A 15,735-nucleotide genomic window follows, 5' to 3' on the forward strand; every position below is an offset into this window, starting at 1 on the left:
TTGTTACAGAGCACATTGCTAACTGATGCAGGAGCACAGAAAAGGGACATTAAAGAATGGGTAGGAACTTTCCATGTGGATCAAAGGAGAAAAGGCATTGTGGGCAAAGGGAAGATCATGTGCAAAGAATGGAGGTATGAATGGCCCCTGCTTTAGGCAGCAGTGTGCGGTAAATGTTTAATACCATCTCTTCATGAGTAGTTCTGACGTGAATATTGGCTGTATATTTTCGCCTTTGTTAATGAGTAACAAACTTTTTCCATGAAGGACAAAGGAGTAAGCATCTTAGCCTTTGGGGGCCATACAGTCTCTATAGGCACTACACAACTCTGCTATTGTGCAGAATCAACCACAGAATAATAGCTGAATGAATGAATTCAGCTGTGTTCTAATAAGACTCAGTTTATAAAATCAGGTGGTGGGCCAGATTTGGCTTGCAGTTTGTTGAACCCTGGTCTAGACGATCAAAAAAACAATACATTGATTTGATGTATAGGGTTTGTTGATTTGTGGTGCAATTATTCCCACCATGGATGATTTCATGCTCCTAATGTAACAGTTGGAAGAAATGTATAGTAAAGCAGCACATCATTCTACAGGATTTCCATCAGGCAGATAGAAGAGACATAAATAACCTTAAGAGCGTAAACTATGATAAAATCTCGTAAACGGATTGGAAAGTAATGAGTTGTATTTATTAACTTTGCTCTTAATAGAATATATTTGATAAGTCTACAGAATAAATATTTTAATTTTAATTTTTAATATGATTGTATTGTGTTCAACAACTGGCTGGCAAAATTCACCATTCAAGAGCCAGTAAGAGCCAGACTTGCCATACTATTGCATTCAGGGAATGGTGTATAAAATCTAGTGTGGCTGGAACACGATGGGGGTAGAGAAGCAATTGGAGATGTAGCTGAAGAGTTGTTTGGTGGGGGATGAGGATCAGATTAGGCCAGGTCTTGTGGGCTGGTAAGGAGGGGGCGGTGTTTCAAACGGGGGAATGATAAGATCAGGCTGCTTTAAGAAGGAATACCCTGGACACAGAGAGGAGACTGTGTTTGCCGTGGAGAGTCCAAGGCAAGGAGATCAGTTAAGTATGGTCATGGATGTAACCATAGAAAAACTGATGTAAAGAAACTGATGTGATAGCTTGGACCGACCCAGATGTTGCAGGGAAGGAGATGTGGGTAGATGTCAACTAGTCAGAAGTCAGAGTCTACAGGATATAGTGACAGGAGGTGCTGGGGAAAGGGCAAGGGAGACCTTAAGGAGACACCAAGATGCTTGAGCATCTGCTTGAATGGGCTGCCAGTTCCTGAAACTGAGAATATTGGAGAAGCTAGTTTGAGAAAAAGGTGAGATGTCTGTTTTTGAACTTAATGGGTTTGATGAGTTTGGGGAACAACCAGGAGGGGAGGTCTAGGCTGGAAACAAAGTTGGGATAGAGGACCCAGGATCCTGCCTCTTGTGGCTCCAGCTCAGGGGAGAGTACCCACTCCTATCTCTGCCCTGGCTCTAGGCCACGCTGGAAGCCACATCCCCTCTCTGGGACTCAGTCTTCCCATCTGTAAAGGGGTACTAGACTCTGAGTCCTTTTCCCCTCTTGCCTGAGTGTTGTGAAAAGCCTATGAGGTTTTCTGGGAGGGAGAGCAGGACGAGGAGGCTGGTCTTGTCCTGTCTTTTGCCCACTGGAGGGTGCAGGGGGATCTTTTGGAGGAGAGAGGGCGTGGGCAGCGGGGGTCCTCAGATTCCTGCAGCACTTCTGGGTCAGAGGAGCCAATCTCAGGTCTCTGAGATTGAGAAAGGGGCTGCCATTCTCACCTCCCCTCATGATCACCCTTGTCCCTTACTTCCCCTCAGCTGGATGTCCCCAGGGGCTGCCCCCGCTCCTCAGGGGCTCCTGCCCTGCCAGTCCCTCCCTGCTTCTCTGACACAGCCTGAGAAGCTGCCCATCATGTTGACAGATCGCCAGCTTCACCTCAGGCCCCCAAGGTGCTCAGGCTCTCTACCTCTCTCTCCCACTCAAGCCTGCTCTCTGGAGGCTTCTACGAGGAGGTGCTTGAACAGACCCTACTCAGACTCCTGAGTTTGATGGGGTGGGACAATGGATTCCAATGACGGGGACTGAGGCTTGGGAATCTGAGCGCTCTGGGTGCTGTCCTGATTCAGCCTCTCCTGGCCCGGTGAGCCTGGGCACCACACTTTTTTGTATCTCAGTTTCCTCTTCTGTGGAAAGGAGTTAAAGAGTAATACCTCCTTCACAGGGGCAGTGGAAGAGTCAGGTGAGTGAAAATACACAGGCACAGAGAAAGGCCCCCAGTCCATCGTAAGTGCTCAGGAGACGTTAGCTGGTGTCCCTGTTCTTATCCATGTGGCTTCTCCCAAGAGCCTTTGCAACTGGAGACCTTTCCCCTGCCTGCCTCAGTGACTCCTCTTCATTTACAACAGAGTCCCCACCTGGTGTGCAGACGCGCCAGCAAGGAAGGGGCTACAGACGGTGAGAGACCCGCTGTGGGGACAGCCCGGCCTCCCCTGACAGTCATCACAGCCCTTCCGTTCACTCCAGCATCCCACACAGGATGATCTCAACTTCCAAGCGGGACATTCAGGGCCTTTCTCAGCTGGCGCCCCCGATGTGCTTTTCTCATCCAGGTAGCCCAGCAATCCTGGGCTCCCAGAGGCCCCAGCTTTCTCACCTGGGAGGCATGTGTGGTTCTGTCCGCCTGGAGCACTCTCCCCTGTACCTGTTCTCAGCTGGGACCTCTCTTCCCCAGGGAGCCTCTCCAGATGCCCTCGGAGTCATTTGGGCCATCTTCCTATAATCATAACCAGCCAGGCTGCTGCTTGCCCATACAGTGCCTTTGGGCAAGGAAGGAAAAAAGCACCCTTACCTCAAAATGGTTTTCTTCTATCTGCCAGTAAACCCTTGGAATAGATGTGCTGACCTGTAACACTTACAACACGGAGGGTGTCTGTCCTGGTGGAGCCCTGATGACACCAGACCTGCTACTTTGGGAACATTTCCATACACTAGGCACTGTGCCCAGTGCCTTATCTCCAATACTGTCACAGAGTTCAGGACAGAAATGATTCCTTTTTTGTTATGTTTGTTTTGGGAATGGTTCATTTTCTTTTCTTTTTTTTTTTAAGATTTTATTTATTTATTGGACAGAGAGAGAGAGATCACAAGCAGGCAGGGCAGCAGGCAGAGAGAGAGAGGGGGAAGCAGGCTCCCCTCTGACCAGAGAGCCTGATGCGGGGCTCAATCCCAGGACCCTGAGATCATGACCTGAGCCAAAGACAGAGGCTTAACCCACTGAGCCACCCAGGTGCCCCTGAATGGTTCTTTTTTCATAGGTGAGAAAAGTGAGACTCAAAGGCTAAGACCAAGGTCATGTAACCAGTAGGTGGCAGAGTCATGATTTGAACTCCAAAGCATGGATGCAAGTAATTGCTTTCATTAAGTCATTGTCACACAGGTAACTGCTTCCACATCCGTCCCAGACTTTATTGTGAGCTCCTTGAGGCGGCGACCACACTCCACCCACTACCCAGCTCTGGAAAGGTATAGAGTGGGCACAGAGTGGACAGCAGCACATGCGTGTTGGAAGAAGCCTCTTTGCAAGGCACTGGGGACCCAGAAGCTGGAGTCTGTTTCCCTGTAGCTGAAGCTGGAGGTTCCCTGTAGCTGAAGCTGGAGGTATTTGAACCAAGGAGCCCCAGAGTCCACTCCCCGTCCCCCACCTCACACCCCCTGCCTCTTAGTCACTGAAGGCTAATATTTGGTTTGGTGCCTACTTAGGGTCTTTCTTTGCTTCTGCAGAGAAACCCTGTCCCAGGCCCTAATGATTCCAGAGGATTCCAGTTAATTCTTGAATCCAGATTTTTCTGAGTCCAGAATTGTGCTTTCTGCTGAAGTGGGGCAAAGTTTATAAAAGAAGGCCCATCAGCCGGGGGAGCTAGGAAAGCAGGAGAGGCCTATCAAGGCAGATCTTTCTTTTTTCCTTAAAGATTTTACTTATTTATTTAACAGAAAGAGAGAGCACAAGCAGAGGGAGAAGCAGGCTCCCCACTGAGCAAGGAGCCGATGTGAGGCTCAATCTCAGGACCCTGGAATCATGATCTGAGCTGAAGCCAGATGCTTAACCAACTGAGTCACTCAGTCACCCCTATCAAGGCAGAACTTAAAGGCAAGTCTGAGTTTTCCAGGAGGACCCAGGACAAGGTGAAGGATGTTCTTGGCCAAGGTATGACTAAAGGCTAGGCCTGGAGGAGGGCAGTGGCAGACAGACATCTTGGCCAGGGGGGGCCAGCACTTGCTTTTCTTTGGATAGATGACTTTGAGTCTAGTACAATTCTTTACTGCCGCTTAACACCAGAAACCTAATTACGACTTTGTGCATCTCTAATTACGCCTTTTGCCTTTTTCAGACCTTTACTGGTAAAAAGTGGGGTGCTATAAAAATAGCCTCTCTTCCAGCCCAGAGACTGTCATCCAAGCTGTCAACTAACCATTGAAATCTCCATCGTAGAAACAGGTTTCTGTTAAAAATAAAATAAAGAGAAGCCGACAGTGATGCTGTGGTTTCTTCACTTTACATTCTTTTAGGGCAAGGTCCTGGAAGTCAGCCTAGCCTAAGGCATTGGAACTTCTTTATTCAAACGGCAGTGTGACTCAGAAGCTACAGTCTGAATTAAAGTCCTGGCTGTGTGACCCCGAGTGTCACTTCATCTGTCCAAGTTTCAGTTCCATTACCCCTAGATGGTGCCCATCTCCTAATTTAATGTATGTAAAGCTCTTAAACAGTGGCTGGTACACAGCAGACTCTGTTAGTTGTTATTTTTATTACTTCTCCAGATATGTCAACATAGCTCTGAATAAAGTAACAAACAGTCCTGATTCTCTGCTAGTTTTGAGAGTTTCATTTGCAAGTGCTGGATGTCCTGCTGTGCTCAAGAACACTGGGGGTCAGGGAATGGTCCTCATCAGAGTCAGGGTGTCTTCTCCTTGTGGGAAAGGCCAGAGGTGAAGCTGGCGACTCAGAAGGGGGCCGGGGAATGGAGCACCTCCTTATCGGATATGATTGTCCATCCAGCCTCTCCCTGCTCAGCCGGAGCTGGTTTCCCTCCCCCCAGCTCTGGTCCTTCCTTCAGTGTTCAGGTCCTGCTCCAATTCCAACGTCTCACTGTGCGCCCCACGAGCTCCATGAACCCTATCTGCCTTGTTCACCCATGTCCCCGAGTTGGAGATAATGCTCCAAAAATGGGGCTGAATTGAATGAAAAGGCACGATTTAGATTTTCTCAAAGGGAAAGAGTGGAGCTGAGGGGGCCAGTCTGCGTGGGGAAGCCCAGTCAAGGGGGTGCTAATGAGAGTTGTGAGCCCCTGGGAAGGGCAGTGGAGGAGGCTGATTGAGGCTGGGCCCGGTTCCTCGTGGTGACAGGCACAGCGGCTATTTTGGGGCATCGGCCTCATTCTCAAACGTGGGATATCTGGTTTTCAATGACTGACATACAACCTGTGCCTTTTAAAGATATTTTATTAAAAAAAAAAAAAAAAAAAAAGGAAAATCAACCAAACAAAAAGCCCAACCCAAGAACTCTTGGTTCTGGAGTCTGGGAGCAGCTTAGGTCTGTGGGGAGGGTGGAACCTGGAAGACAGATGGTGTGGGGGTCTCTGATCCCCAGGGAGGAAGAGCAGGAGTCCCGGGAAGCTGACAGGCCAAGCAGCCCTTCCCAAGGCTCAGCCCCACTCTGCGTGAGGCCTGGGCTCACCCACGTAGAAAAGACTGGTCGGGGCGGAGGGCTCAACCCACAGAAAAAGGCAGGGTGGGCAGTTCCGGACAGGTTCCAGACCTCTGGTTAAAGTCACCAACCGGTCAGGAAGGAGAAAAGGGTGGCCCGGGGCTCGATCGGGCCTATCAGCACCCTCCACGAAGGCGGGGTTCAAGTCACCCTGGGGAGGCAGGCCCAGATTGGGAGATGCTGCCTCAAGGACTGAGCAGTAGGGGCCCTGACGAGGCAGGAGCTGCGGGCAGTGCTAGGCAGGACCCCCCGTGGGCAGGGTAGGACGGAGACACTGGAGAGCTCAGTGGCCAGGGGGGCCGCGGGGTAGCGCCCGGATGGGCCGGGGCGGAGGATTGTCCAGGACCGGTTCGGGCCGGGCCCGCACGCCGCCCCGGCGCTTCTGCTTGCGCAGCAGGTAGCTCGAGTACTGCACCTCGGGCATGGCCAGCTTGAGGCAGGCCTCGGTGGCCGGCCCGGCGCCGCCGCTGGGCAGGTCGTAGCCCATGATGTCCACCTTGCGGCTGGGCTGCCACGGCTGCAGCTGCTTGGTGCGGATCTGCGCGGCGGGCCGCAGCACCGGCTCCTCGCCGAAGCAGCGCCGCAGCAGGCGCTCCCGGGCCTCGCGCAGCTCCCGCGCCTCGCGCTCCACGCAGGCTCGGCCGGCGCTCGCCACGCGGCGCCAGAACGTGGCGTTGAAGTGGTCGTAGAGGCCCGCGTCGAGCGCGTTCCAGGCGCGCGCGGCCCGCGCGAGCGCCGCGGGGATGGCGGCGAGGCGCGAGCTGGCGGCGCGCGCGTTCAGCTTGGCGTAGAGCACGTCGTCCAGGTCCCAGGCCAGGAGCCGCCGCAGCAGCACCAGCGACTCGTCGAAGTACTCGGCGATCATGACGAGCGAGAAGACCTCTTCCACCTGACGGATGAGGCCCGCCAGGTAGGCGGCGTCGTCGCGCGGGCTGCGCTCGTTGTCGCCGCCCAGGTCGTAGGCCAACGTGTTGTGCGCGAACATGGCGAAGTGCTCGCCCGCGCGGTAGTAGGCCTCGGGCGCGCGCAGGAAGGCCTCGAGCGACGCGTTGGGCACGCGCCGGAAGGCCGGGCAGTACTGGTTGTAGTAGCTGAAGAGCGACTCGAACATGGCGGCCGGCTCGCGCAGGATGGTGACGTAGACGGTGCCGGGCGGCATGAGGCGCTCGAGCTCCGCGCGGTCGAAGCGCAGGTGGCTGGCTAGCACGTGCGGTGGCCGCGTGGCTGGGTGCACGAAGTGTGCCGAGAAGTTGCGCGGGTAGCAGAACTGGTGCTCGCAGCTCGGGTGCGGCAGGGCCACCGTCAGGTTGTGGCGCTCGGCGAAGCGGAACAGGATGTTCTGGACGGTGGTGCCTGCAGTCTTGTGCGTCTTGAGGAAGGCCACGGTCATATGCTTGGGGCGGGGCGGTGAGTCCCGCAGAGGCGGGCAGCTCAGAGGAAACAGCTTGGGGTACCTGTCAAGTCCGGGGTGGGGGGAGTGTGCGGGGAGGGGGGGAGGAAGTGTGTGAGGGGCGCGTCTCGACCCCTGCCCCTCCCCCAGGACGGTAAGATGGGCCACAGGCGCGGACCAGTAGAGGGTGTGGCAGGCAGCCTCTAAGATGACTCCCAGTGATCCCTGCTGGCCTCTGGTATTCACTCTCTTGTGCATTTCCCTCCCCCTGAGTGTGAGCAGGATTTACTGTTGCCACTAGGGAACAGAATAGGTAGAAATGAAGGTAGAAATGTCACTCGTGAGGTTACATTAGAAGGACTATGGCTTCTATGGGGCGCCTGGGTGGCTCAGTGGATTAAAACTTCTGCCTTCGGCAGAGGTTATGATCCCAGCCAGGGTCCTGGGATCAAGCCCCGCATTGGGCTCTCTGCTCAGCAGGGAGTCCGCTTCTCCGTCTCCCTTCTCTGCCTCCGTCTCCCTTCTCTGCCTGCTTCTCTGCCTACTTTGATCTCTGTCAAATAAATAAATAAAATCTTAACAAAATAGTAAAGACTATGGCTTCTATCTTGGTGTCTCTCCTCTCTCTCTCTCTCTCTCTCTCTGGGATAACTCAGGCAGGGAGAAGCAAGCTGCCGTTCTGTGAGCAGCCCTGTGTGGAGGTACCAGGTGGCAACAGTCCAGGAGGTACTGGGCCCTCAGTCTGTCAGCCTGATTGAAGAACTCAAAGCTGCCAGCAACCACATGAGGGCGATGGGAAGGGGAGCACTTCCGGTCAGACCTTCAGATGAGACTGCATCCTCAGCAGCCAGCTTGATTGCAACTCCCGGTGACCCTGAGCCAGAGATCCCCAGCTAAGCCACACGTGGATGCCTGACCCATAGGAGCAAGATAGTAAATGTTTGATGTGTTGAAAACCTAAGTTTTGAGGTAATTTGGCTACACAGAAATAAGATAACGAATATAAGGACAGAGGCCCTTGGAGATCCTTGAGAAAGTCTACTCTACACATGAAGAAACTGAGGACCAGAAGAAAATTCATTTACGTTTTCTGGCAACTCAGATAAAGTCACTATATTCTCTTGTTCTCTGTCTTCTTTTTCACTTTTACTCTTTCTCTGGCTCCTCATGGAGGAGGAGTCCCCACAGCATGGGCTTTGAGACAACCTATTTGCTATATGATTCTGTTGTGTTCCCTGGAGCCTCGTTCATTCAGCCAACAAATTTTCTTTTGAGCATCTGTTATGTGCCAGACACTATTCTAGGCTCAGGAATTTTGCTAGTACGAAAAACGGAGAATACTCTTAGCCTTCATGAAGCTTTCATTTCTGTTTCCTTGTTCCTGCAACAAAGGTGTTGGGGATTACAGATGGCCTGTAAGTTCCCTTCAGACTCTGAGTTACTCTCATTTCTTTTCTAGCCTCGCCATCGTGTAATGAGGACTACTCTAAGCACCTTTGAGAACACCACTGAGATTTCCTATCTGTGGTCGGTTTGGGCTCAGGGTAATATCTACCCAGATGCCCTTCTTGAAGACCAGCAAATCCTCCAACAAGGAGAACTGAGCCCATTCACACCTTTCTCAAGGGCAGGTCATGTAGGAAATGGGAAAGTTGAGGTCCTGAAGAGTGCAGGGATTTGCCGGGTTCACAGAGCCAGGAGTAGGGCAAGGGGTCCTATTCATTGTCACATGGTATCCTGTATCAGGATGGCTGACTGGGTCGCCCATGTCTTCGTTCCCATTCTGTAGACTAGGAAACAGGCTCAGAGAACAAGGGGATTTGCCCAGCACAGCAGAAACAATGAGAACTTGTCTGCAGTCCTTTGGGGGAGGCACTCAGACTATGATGCTGTGGGAAGGACTTGGACTGGATTAGAATCCCAGTTTAGTCACTGACTAACTCTGTGCTTTCAAGCAACCTTTCAGTGAAGACCAGTGCCTGCCCAGGGAGGTTGTGTGGATCTAAAGAGAACGTATAGAGGGTGCCTGGGTGGCTCAGTGGGTTAAAGCCTCTGCCTTCGGCTCAGGTCATAATCCCAGGGTTCTGGGAACGAGCACTGCGTCAGGCTCTCTGCTCAGCGAGAAGCCTGCTTCCTCCTCTCTTTCTGCCTGCCTCTGCCTACTTATGATCTCTCTCTGTCAAATAAATAAATAAAATCTTTAAAACAAATAAAAATAAAGAGAATGTATAGAAAGCACTTTTAGAATAGAGTGAAGGAGCAAAGTGCAGCAGAAGACAGACTCTTTTGGCAGATAGAAGGAATGGGAAGGAAAGGTCCCAATTCTGTTGCCAACCAGGCAAGAATGCAACTTGCCTGTGTCCCGCCTGCATGCCCAGGCCCCACCCCCTTACCAGCTGAGCTGTGCCCCCTGGTGGATGAGGAGGCTTACGGTGCTGCATCCTAGCACCAGCAGCAGGATTTTCCTTCGGCTCATCATCTTGGTGGCCAGCTGCATGTGCTGGAGGATGGGGGGCATGATGGGGTACCCACCCCTGGACCAGCCAGGGCCTCGCTATCCAGGACTCCCTTCGCCGGCACTCATGGGGGCTCCTGGGGCTCTGGTAGCAGGGCCAGTATTCCCGAGAGGCCTGGCAGAAGAAGGAGGCAAACAGGTTTGCGGCAGGCAGAGGAGATGGGCTGTGCGCCCCAGCAGGACTGCTGCAAAGAAGAGCTCCAGAGGGTGGGGTGAACGGAGAAGCCGGAGAAGATCGGATTCCGACCTCCCATTACCAAGACCCTATCTCCACCCTGCTCCAGATAACTTAGTCTTGGGTGGAATTACAGGCTCGGGGGTGTGGCCAGCCCTTCAAGCTGTAGCCACTCCTCCCTTGAGCCCCGGGCTTGGCTTTCCTGCCTGGGCCCTAATTCGTCTTTGTCTTGTGGTCATTTGTATCTATCTCCCTAGTAGGCTTACCTTAGCACCAGAGCTTGGGTTAAAACACAGAAGTCTCAATTCAAGGTTTCCCTCCTCCAGGGCTCCTTGCCTGACTGCTTCAGCCAAGAGCTCGTCTTGACTCCCCAGAGCCTGAACTCAGAAGACACTGACTAGACCTGTAGTTTCTTGAGTCTCTTGACACGGGCAAGGGATTACTACTGCGGGCTTGCTTACAACATACTTACTTCCATTTAATCCCCATCACCCTCTAACATAGGTGTGATTCCCCATTTTGCAGACAAGGAAACTGAGTCTCTAAGTGATGGTGCTACTTGTCCCATGGTACACAGCTGTTGGCAGAATCAGGATTCAGACCTGCTCTTTCTGGTTTCAAAACCCATCCCCCTTGGTGTTATGTGTGCTGCTTCCACAGAGAACTGATTTCCCCATCCCTGTTCTAGACTCTGGCAGTTCTGCCTGCTTCTGAGCCCTGAGCCTTCCTCGCTGGGCACCTGCCCTGAGGGCCCAAGACCAATAAATCCATGAGGGAGAGAAAGGAAGGACTTGAAATCCCAGAACCTTATCTGGATTTCATCCCCAGACACCTGAAACCCTGGCCACCCATCCGCTGACTCTGCAGGGAGAAGTGCCTGGCCAAGGCCATGACATGGCAGCCTAGGAGAGGGGTGGGAGTGTGGGGGATACAGAGGCAGTCCTGCTTGTTGTCCTGCAGAGACTCTCCAGGAGAAGGTGGGCCTATCCCAGGTGAGTGGCAGGAGTGAGAGGCAGAAGTGAGAGTGAGGGCCTGGTTTCCGGCCAGGCACCTGTCCCCACACGAATGCCTTGGCTCAAGGGCAGCCCAGCCCTTGGCAGCAGTAGTGGAAAGTCAGCTTCGGCAACAATGCCTGCCCCCCCCCCCACTAGGGTAGGGTCTCTATCTCAGGGGCCTTGGTCTCCAGGTCTGGGTTCAGGTTCAGCCTCACATACACACCTCTTGAAAGGGGAGAATGAGCCGGGAACTCTACGGGCATTTGCACGTATATGGAACTAGGACACCTGGGTCCCAGGAGGGATGAGGTAATGTAAAAACTTTTGACCATCACTTTCCCCTGGGGCTTGGAGCTTGGTTTCCAGTCCCTCTTCTTTACCGCTACCTCCCCCCGGCCCCTCATTAATCCTGGATTACATTTAAACCTGTTTGGGTAGAAAGATGTCCTGGTTATGCCTTTCTTTTTTTTCCAGGCCCCATCACCTTGTTTCCTCCACCAGCCTGCAGACAGACTTAATCTGCCTGGAGCCAAGGGAGGTGAAGGGTACAGCCACAGAGGGCCAATCAAGGGCAGAGCAGAGAAAGCCTCACGGCCTGCTGTGTTTTCAAGGATTGCTGGGGGCAGAGGAGGGCTGGCTTTGCCTGAGTAAGGAAGGCCGCAAGAGCAAGTCAGAGCCCATAGCCTCTTCCACTCATCCTGCCTTGAGGATTTGGTGACAAGGTGGGAGTTTCTCGAGAAGGCAGAGTTGGGGGGGGGGTGTCAACCTATTCTCATCTGTGTTACACTTACTAAAACTACCCTATTTTCAGTGGACTCACTGGGTCACCCAAGGAGGTCAAGCCTGGAGGGAGCTACACTGGGACTTTCCCTGGGGAATGCTTCAACCAGGCCACACAGAGGAGGAGGACAGAGTGCCAGGTGGTCCTCTCCATCCCACTCCCATCCATGGCTTAGCCCTGGGGACCCAGCCAGCCAGACTCCAGGCTGAGGTCCCGCTTGGAATAGGGAATCATCAGCACTCCCTGGACACCAGCCCTCCAGGGTAGGCACCAGTTTCTGCTTGGCCACCATCAGTGACAGGATGCTCACCACCTTCAGATACATCCTGGTCCGTTTCTGAGCAGCCTTGGCTGTCCCAAAGTTGTTTCTGGGACAGCGAGGATCAGCCCACCACCGTTAATGCCCTCTTCAGCTTGCCTCTTCCACCTTCCACTCCTCACAATTGCTAGTGCTACCCTCCTAGACCACACGGGTCATTTTTCTCCATGACAGACCTTCAGGTATTTGAAAGCAGTAACCTTGTCTCCTCTGGGTGGGCACTCGGCCAGGCTAAACATTCCAGGTCCTGAGAGAGGGTGCTGCTTGGACAGTGGAGGAGGCCTCCCTTCCCTTGGCAAGTTCTCTCCATGATGCCGCCTATGGAGCTGGAGTCTGAGCACTGGCATCCAGGGAAGGGGGCTGGTTGGGGCTGGATTTAACCTCTGTAATCTCCAGGCTGGCACAGGGTGGGTGGTGGTCTCCTGCGGTCCTGGCTCCAGCCCACTGCATGCTTCAAACTACTCCCTCTGCATCCCCTGTGTCTTCTCCATAGAGAGTTTTCCCCAGCCGTCCCAGACAGGTCAGGATGCCCAGCCTCATCAGAATATCCGTGCTAATTTTAGTCAGAAAAATTTACCTCAGGCTGCTGCCTGGTTTTGCAAATTGCTTTCCTTTCTCCAGGGAACCAAAGGGGAAAAAAAATGGTCTAGCTAGCCAGAGCTTTGAAAACTGGCCTGGACACCCACCCACTCCCAAATGAGCCCTTTTCTCTCTCCATCCCAGCCCTAGGGCCAAGATGGGTGCTTTCAGAAGAGGAGGGTGTCCTGGCCTGGACCACCAGACCTGACCGTTGGATGACCTGGAGACTCCATCCTTCCTTAAGGATGGCACAGCCCAGTGAGTAGGGAGGGAAACAGTCCAGGGCACTAGAAAGGAAGGGGCCAAGGACTCAGGGGGTTGCATGTAAGTGGCCCAGGAGATCATATTATCTTTCCACCTCTCTCTCTTTTCCTTCCTTTTTCCTCCCAGCCCGCTGCCAGGTCCCCCTTGCCCCCTCTCCCTGCCACCCACTCCCACGTCATCCCTGTCTCCGAATTCCCCTCATCCCCCTCTCTCCATCACCATGGCCCCTCCAGCCCCCATCCCCTCAATTTCATCCCCCACCTACTCCAGAGATCCCGTCACCAGGATCTGGTCACCATAGGGGATAGGCCAGATTCCCCCTCTCACCCCGGGCCTCCTTCGCTCTCCAGGGGGCAGAGCGCGCGCCCCCGCCCCCCGCCATGCACTCCGGGCACTAGGCCCCCACGACACCCTCCCGCCCACCCTCGAGCTCCGATCTCTGTCCTGATCCGGTCCACCTCCGTCCCCCAGCCCCACGCAGGCCACTGCAGTACTCACGCCGCGGGCTCTGCCTCCGACCCGGGTGGGGGGTGGTCGCCGCTATCTCCCAAACCTTGTCCCGAAATCCAATGCGAATCGGAGCGCGCCGGGGGCCCTGAGCACCGAGTGCCGGTTCTCTCGCCTCTCCGCGCCTGGATGGGATCAGGTGGCGGCTCCGCTCTTCTCCGCTCTGCCCGCCGCCCGCCCCCCATCGCACACCGGAGGCGGGGCGGGGGCGGGGGCCCGGCAGCCGAGAGCGGAGGGGGAAGGGAAGGGAAGCGGGAAGGGGAGGGGGCAGCTCTGACTCGTGGACTGCCCAGGAACAATCTCCGTGTGACCTTTTTGGATGCGGGTATCAGCTGGCAACCTTACAGAGACTGGACACCCATGTGGTCAGCTCCTTGCCCTCACTCTACAGAAGGGGAAACTGAGGCCCAGAAGGTCTCTGGATACTCTGACATTGATGGACATTCCTGGCTGCACAGGCTGACCTTGGGCTGGTGGGTCCTGGGGGAGTTAGAGACACAGGTACTTCTACAAGCACCCACATGCTCCCTGCCTCCCTCCTTCTCCTCTGCCCACCTCCAGTAGAGAAGCACAGCTCCAGCTGGGGGCTGGTCCCATTCTGCCCTGGCATTCCTGGGGACACTTTCCTTTCAGCTCCTGAGGCAGTCCCCTGCTGCTGACCTACTCCTTCTCTCCAGCAGGACTCCGGACCCACTCACTCCTGACCAGAGCTTTAGCACTTTGTTTTGGGAAATTAAAGAACCCAAGTTCAGCCCTGTTGAACTTAATTAAGTCCCAGAGTCAAGAGCCAGTCCCTGGGCCTGAATACTTTCAGCTCTCCAATAGAGAGGTGTTCTTGGATTTGCAGAGATGATACATGTGAAGGTTCTGTGTAAATTCCCATGGGTGTGTGTGTGTGTGTTGGGGGGGGGGGTGCTCCTGAATTTTCTGCCTTCTTAGGCCTTAGTTCCTACCCCCTGGGAGATGGGCAGCAGTACCTCCCAAAATAATGCCAGACACCAGCGGCCCCACATGTAATTCATTGGTTCTCACCGACCCCTGCTTTCTCCTCCCCTCTTAGCTGAGTATGGCAAGGATGCTGGAGCTGGGATAGCAGCCCAAACCAGGACCGGAAAGGATTGGATTCCATTCCAGTCCCACACAGGTAGCTATTGTATGAGGGTCCTTGTTAAGAGGTAGAAGGGAATGGGGGCTCTTGCAGTCAGGAGAAATGCTTGTGGTCCCAGTTTGGCTTCTTGGGAATGTCAGCTTCTCTCTGCCCCTATTTCCCCTCTGCACAATGGGAGGACCTGTCCTGCCTGCGTCCCAGGGCTGTTATGATAAGGCCCCACTTGTCCCTTTCTGGCCGCAACTACATTACCTCTTCACCCATCAGACTTTAGTTTATCTTGCCTCAGCGACCCCTATCACCTTCCCCAGCGTATACACCTGCCCAGGGCCCTGCACCGACAGATGACCTGCCAGCAGCTCTCCAGTTACACGGAGCAGAAAGAAGCTTCTTCTGGGTCAGGAATGGTTTTTCCTGAGTGTGCCGACAAGCTGGAGGGGAGGGCAGCACTGCTATTTCTTCTGTCCTCTCTGGGTTTGGCTTCTCCTTTGGGAGTATCTGGAGACTGGGACGGTGGTGGTGAGGGGAAGAGGAAGGATTGAGGCTTGGGCAGGAGGGAAGGGAATTTTCTAGCTAGGGCTAGGATGTGAGCAAACCTTCCTGGCACAGTCCTTCTCTGTTTCTCCTAAACCCACCTATCGTAGACCTGGCACCCCATCTTTTTTCCCTGCTCTTGGCTACTTCTCTTGGGGGGGGCAGTCAGTGAAATGGAGCATGCTAGAAAGAGGATAGGAAGGGTGTGGGTGTGTGGGGGAAAATGAGGCTTTACTTGAGTTTCCCAGCTCTCTCACCCCCCCCCACACACACACACACTTGCACAGGCAGTGAGCCTATCAGTGAAAGGACAGGGCTAGAATGGGAGGGGGATCTCAGAGCTAGTGGCAGAGGTGCCGAGAGAAACAGAACTGACGGGTCAGGATAGGGAGAGGTGGAAGCTGGACAGACGGAGGGGGGGGGGGCTTCTCATCCCTCCTTCGGCGCACAGGCCGCTGCTGGTGGTGGTGGTGGCGGTGGTGGGGCAAGGGAGGCAGCGTCCACGCCGCCAGTAGTCTGGTGGGGACAAGGGAAGAAAAGGTCCTGAGTTCATTTTCGGGACTAAAAAGGATGCAAAACCTGGCGCCCGAATGGCCGTTTCGTTTGTCCCCTCCTCCCCCGCCCCCCATGAATCATTACTGAGCTCCTCTTGAGAGCCAGGTGCTGCCAGACAGTAAAAAGCCCAGGTCTCTGCTCACGTTCTTGGGGAGGAGGTGGGGGCAAAGGAGCAAGAAAGGCTTTAAAACAAACGGTAGATG

General features: G+C 54.1%; 1 protein-coding gene across 1 annotated transcript; it reads right to left on the reverse strand.

Moving 5' to 3' along the window:
* Positions 1 to 5,527: 5,527 nt before the first annotated feature.
* GAL3ST3 (galactose-3-O-sulfotransferase 3) lies at positions 5,528 to 13,547 on the reverse strand. Its single transcript, XM_082748540.1, has 3 exons — positions 13,327 to 13,547; positions 9,594 to 9,830; positions 5,528 to 7,264 (listed from the first exon to the last, which is right to left on the reverse strand). Exons 2-3 carry the CDS (start codon positions 9,716 to 9,718, stop codon positions 6,094 to 6,096), a joined length of 1,296 nt encoding a protein of 431 aa, XP_082604666.1. The 5' UTR covers positions 9,719 to 9,830; positions 13,327 to 13,547; the 3' UTR covers positions 5,528 to 6,093.
* Between the last annotated feature and the right edge of the window lie 2,188 nt (positions 13,548 to 15,735).

This window comes from Mustela nivalis (assembly GCF_964662115.1).
Source record: "Mustela nivalis genome assembly, chromosome: 9".
NCBI lineage: Eukaryota > Metazoa > Chordata > Mammalia > Carnivora > Mustelidae > Mustela > Mustela nivalis.

Excerpts from the sequence above, each read along its gene's own strand:
- GAL3ST3 (XM_082748540.1), bottom strand. The coding sequence starts at position 9,718 with ATGCCCCCCATCCTCCAGCACATGCAGCTGGCCACCAAGATGATGAGC. Across the intron at positions 7,265-9,593 it reads CAGGGGGCACAGCTCAGCTG|GTACCCCAAGCTGTTTCCTC; the intron begins GTAAGGGGGTGG and ends CGGACTTGACAG.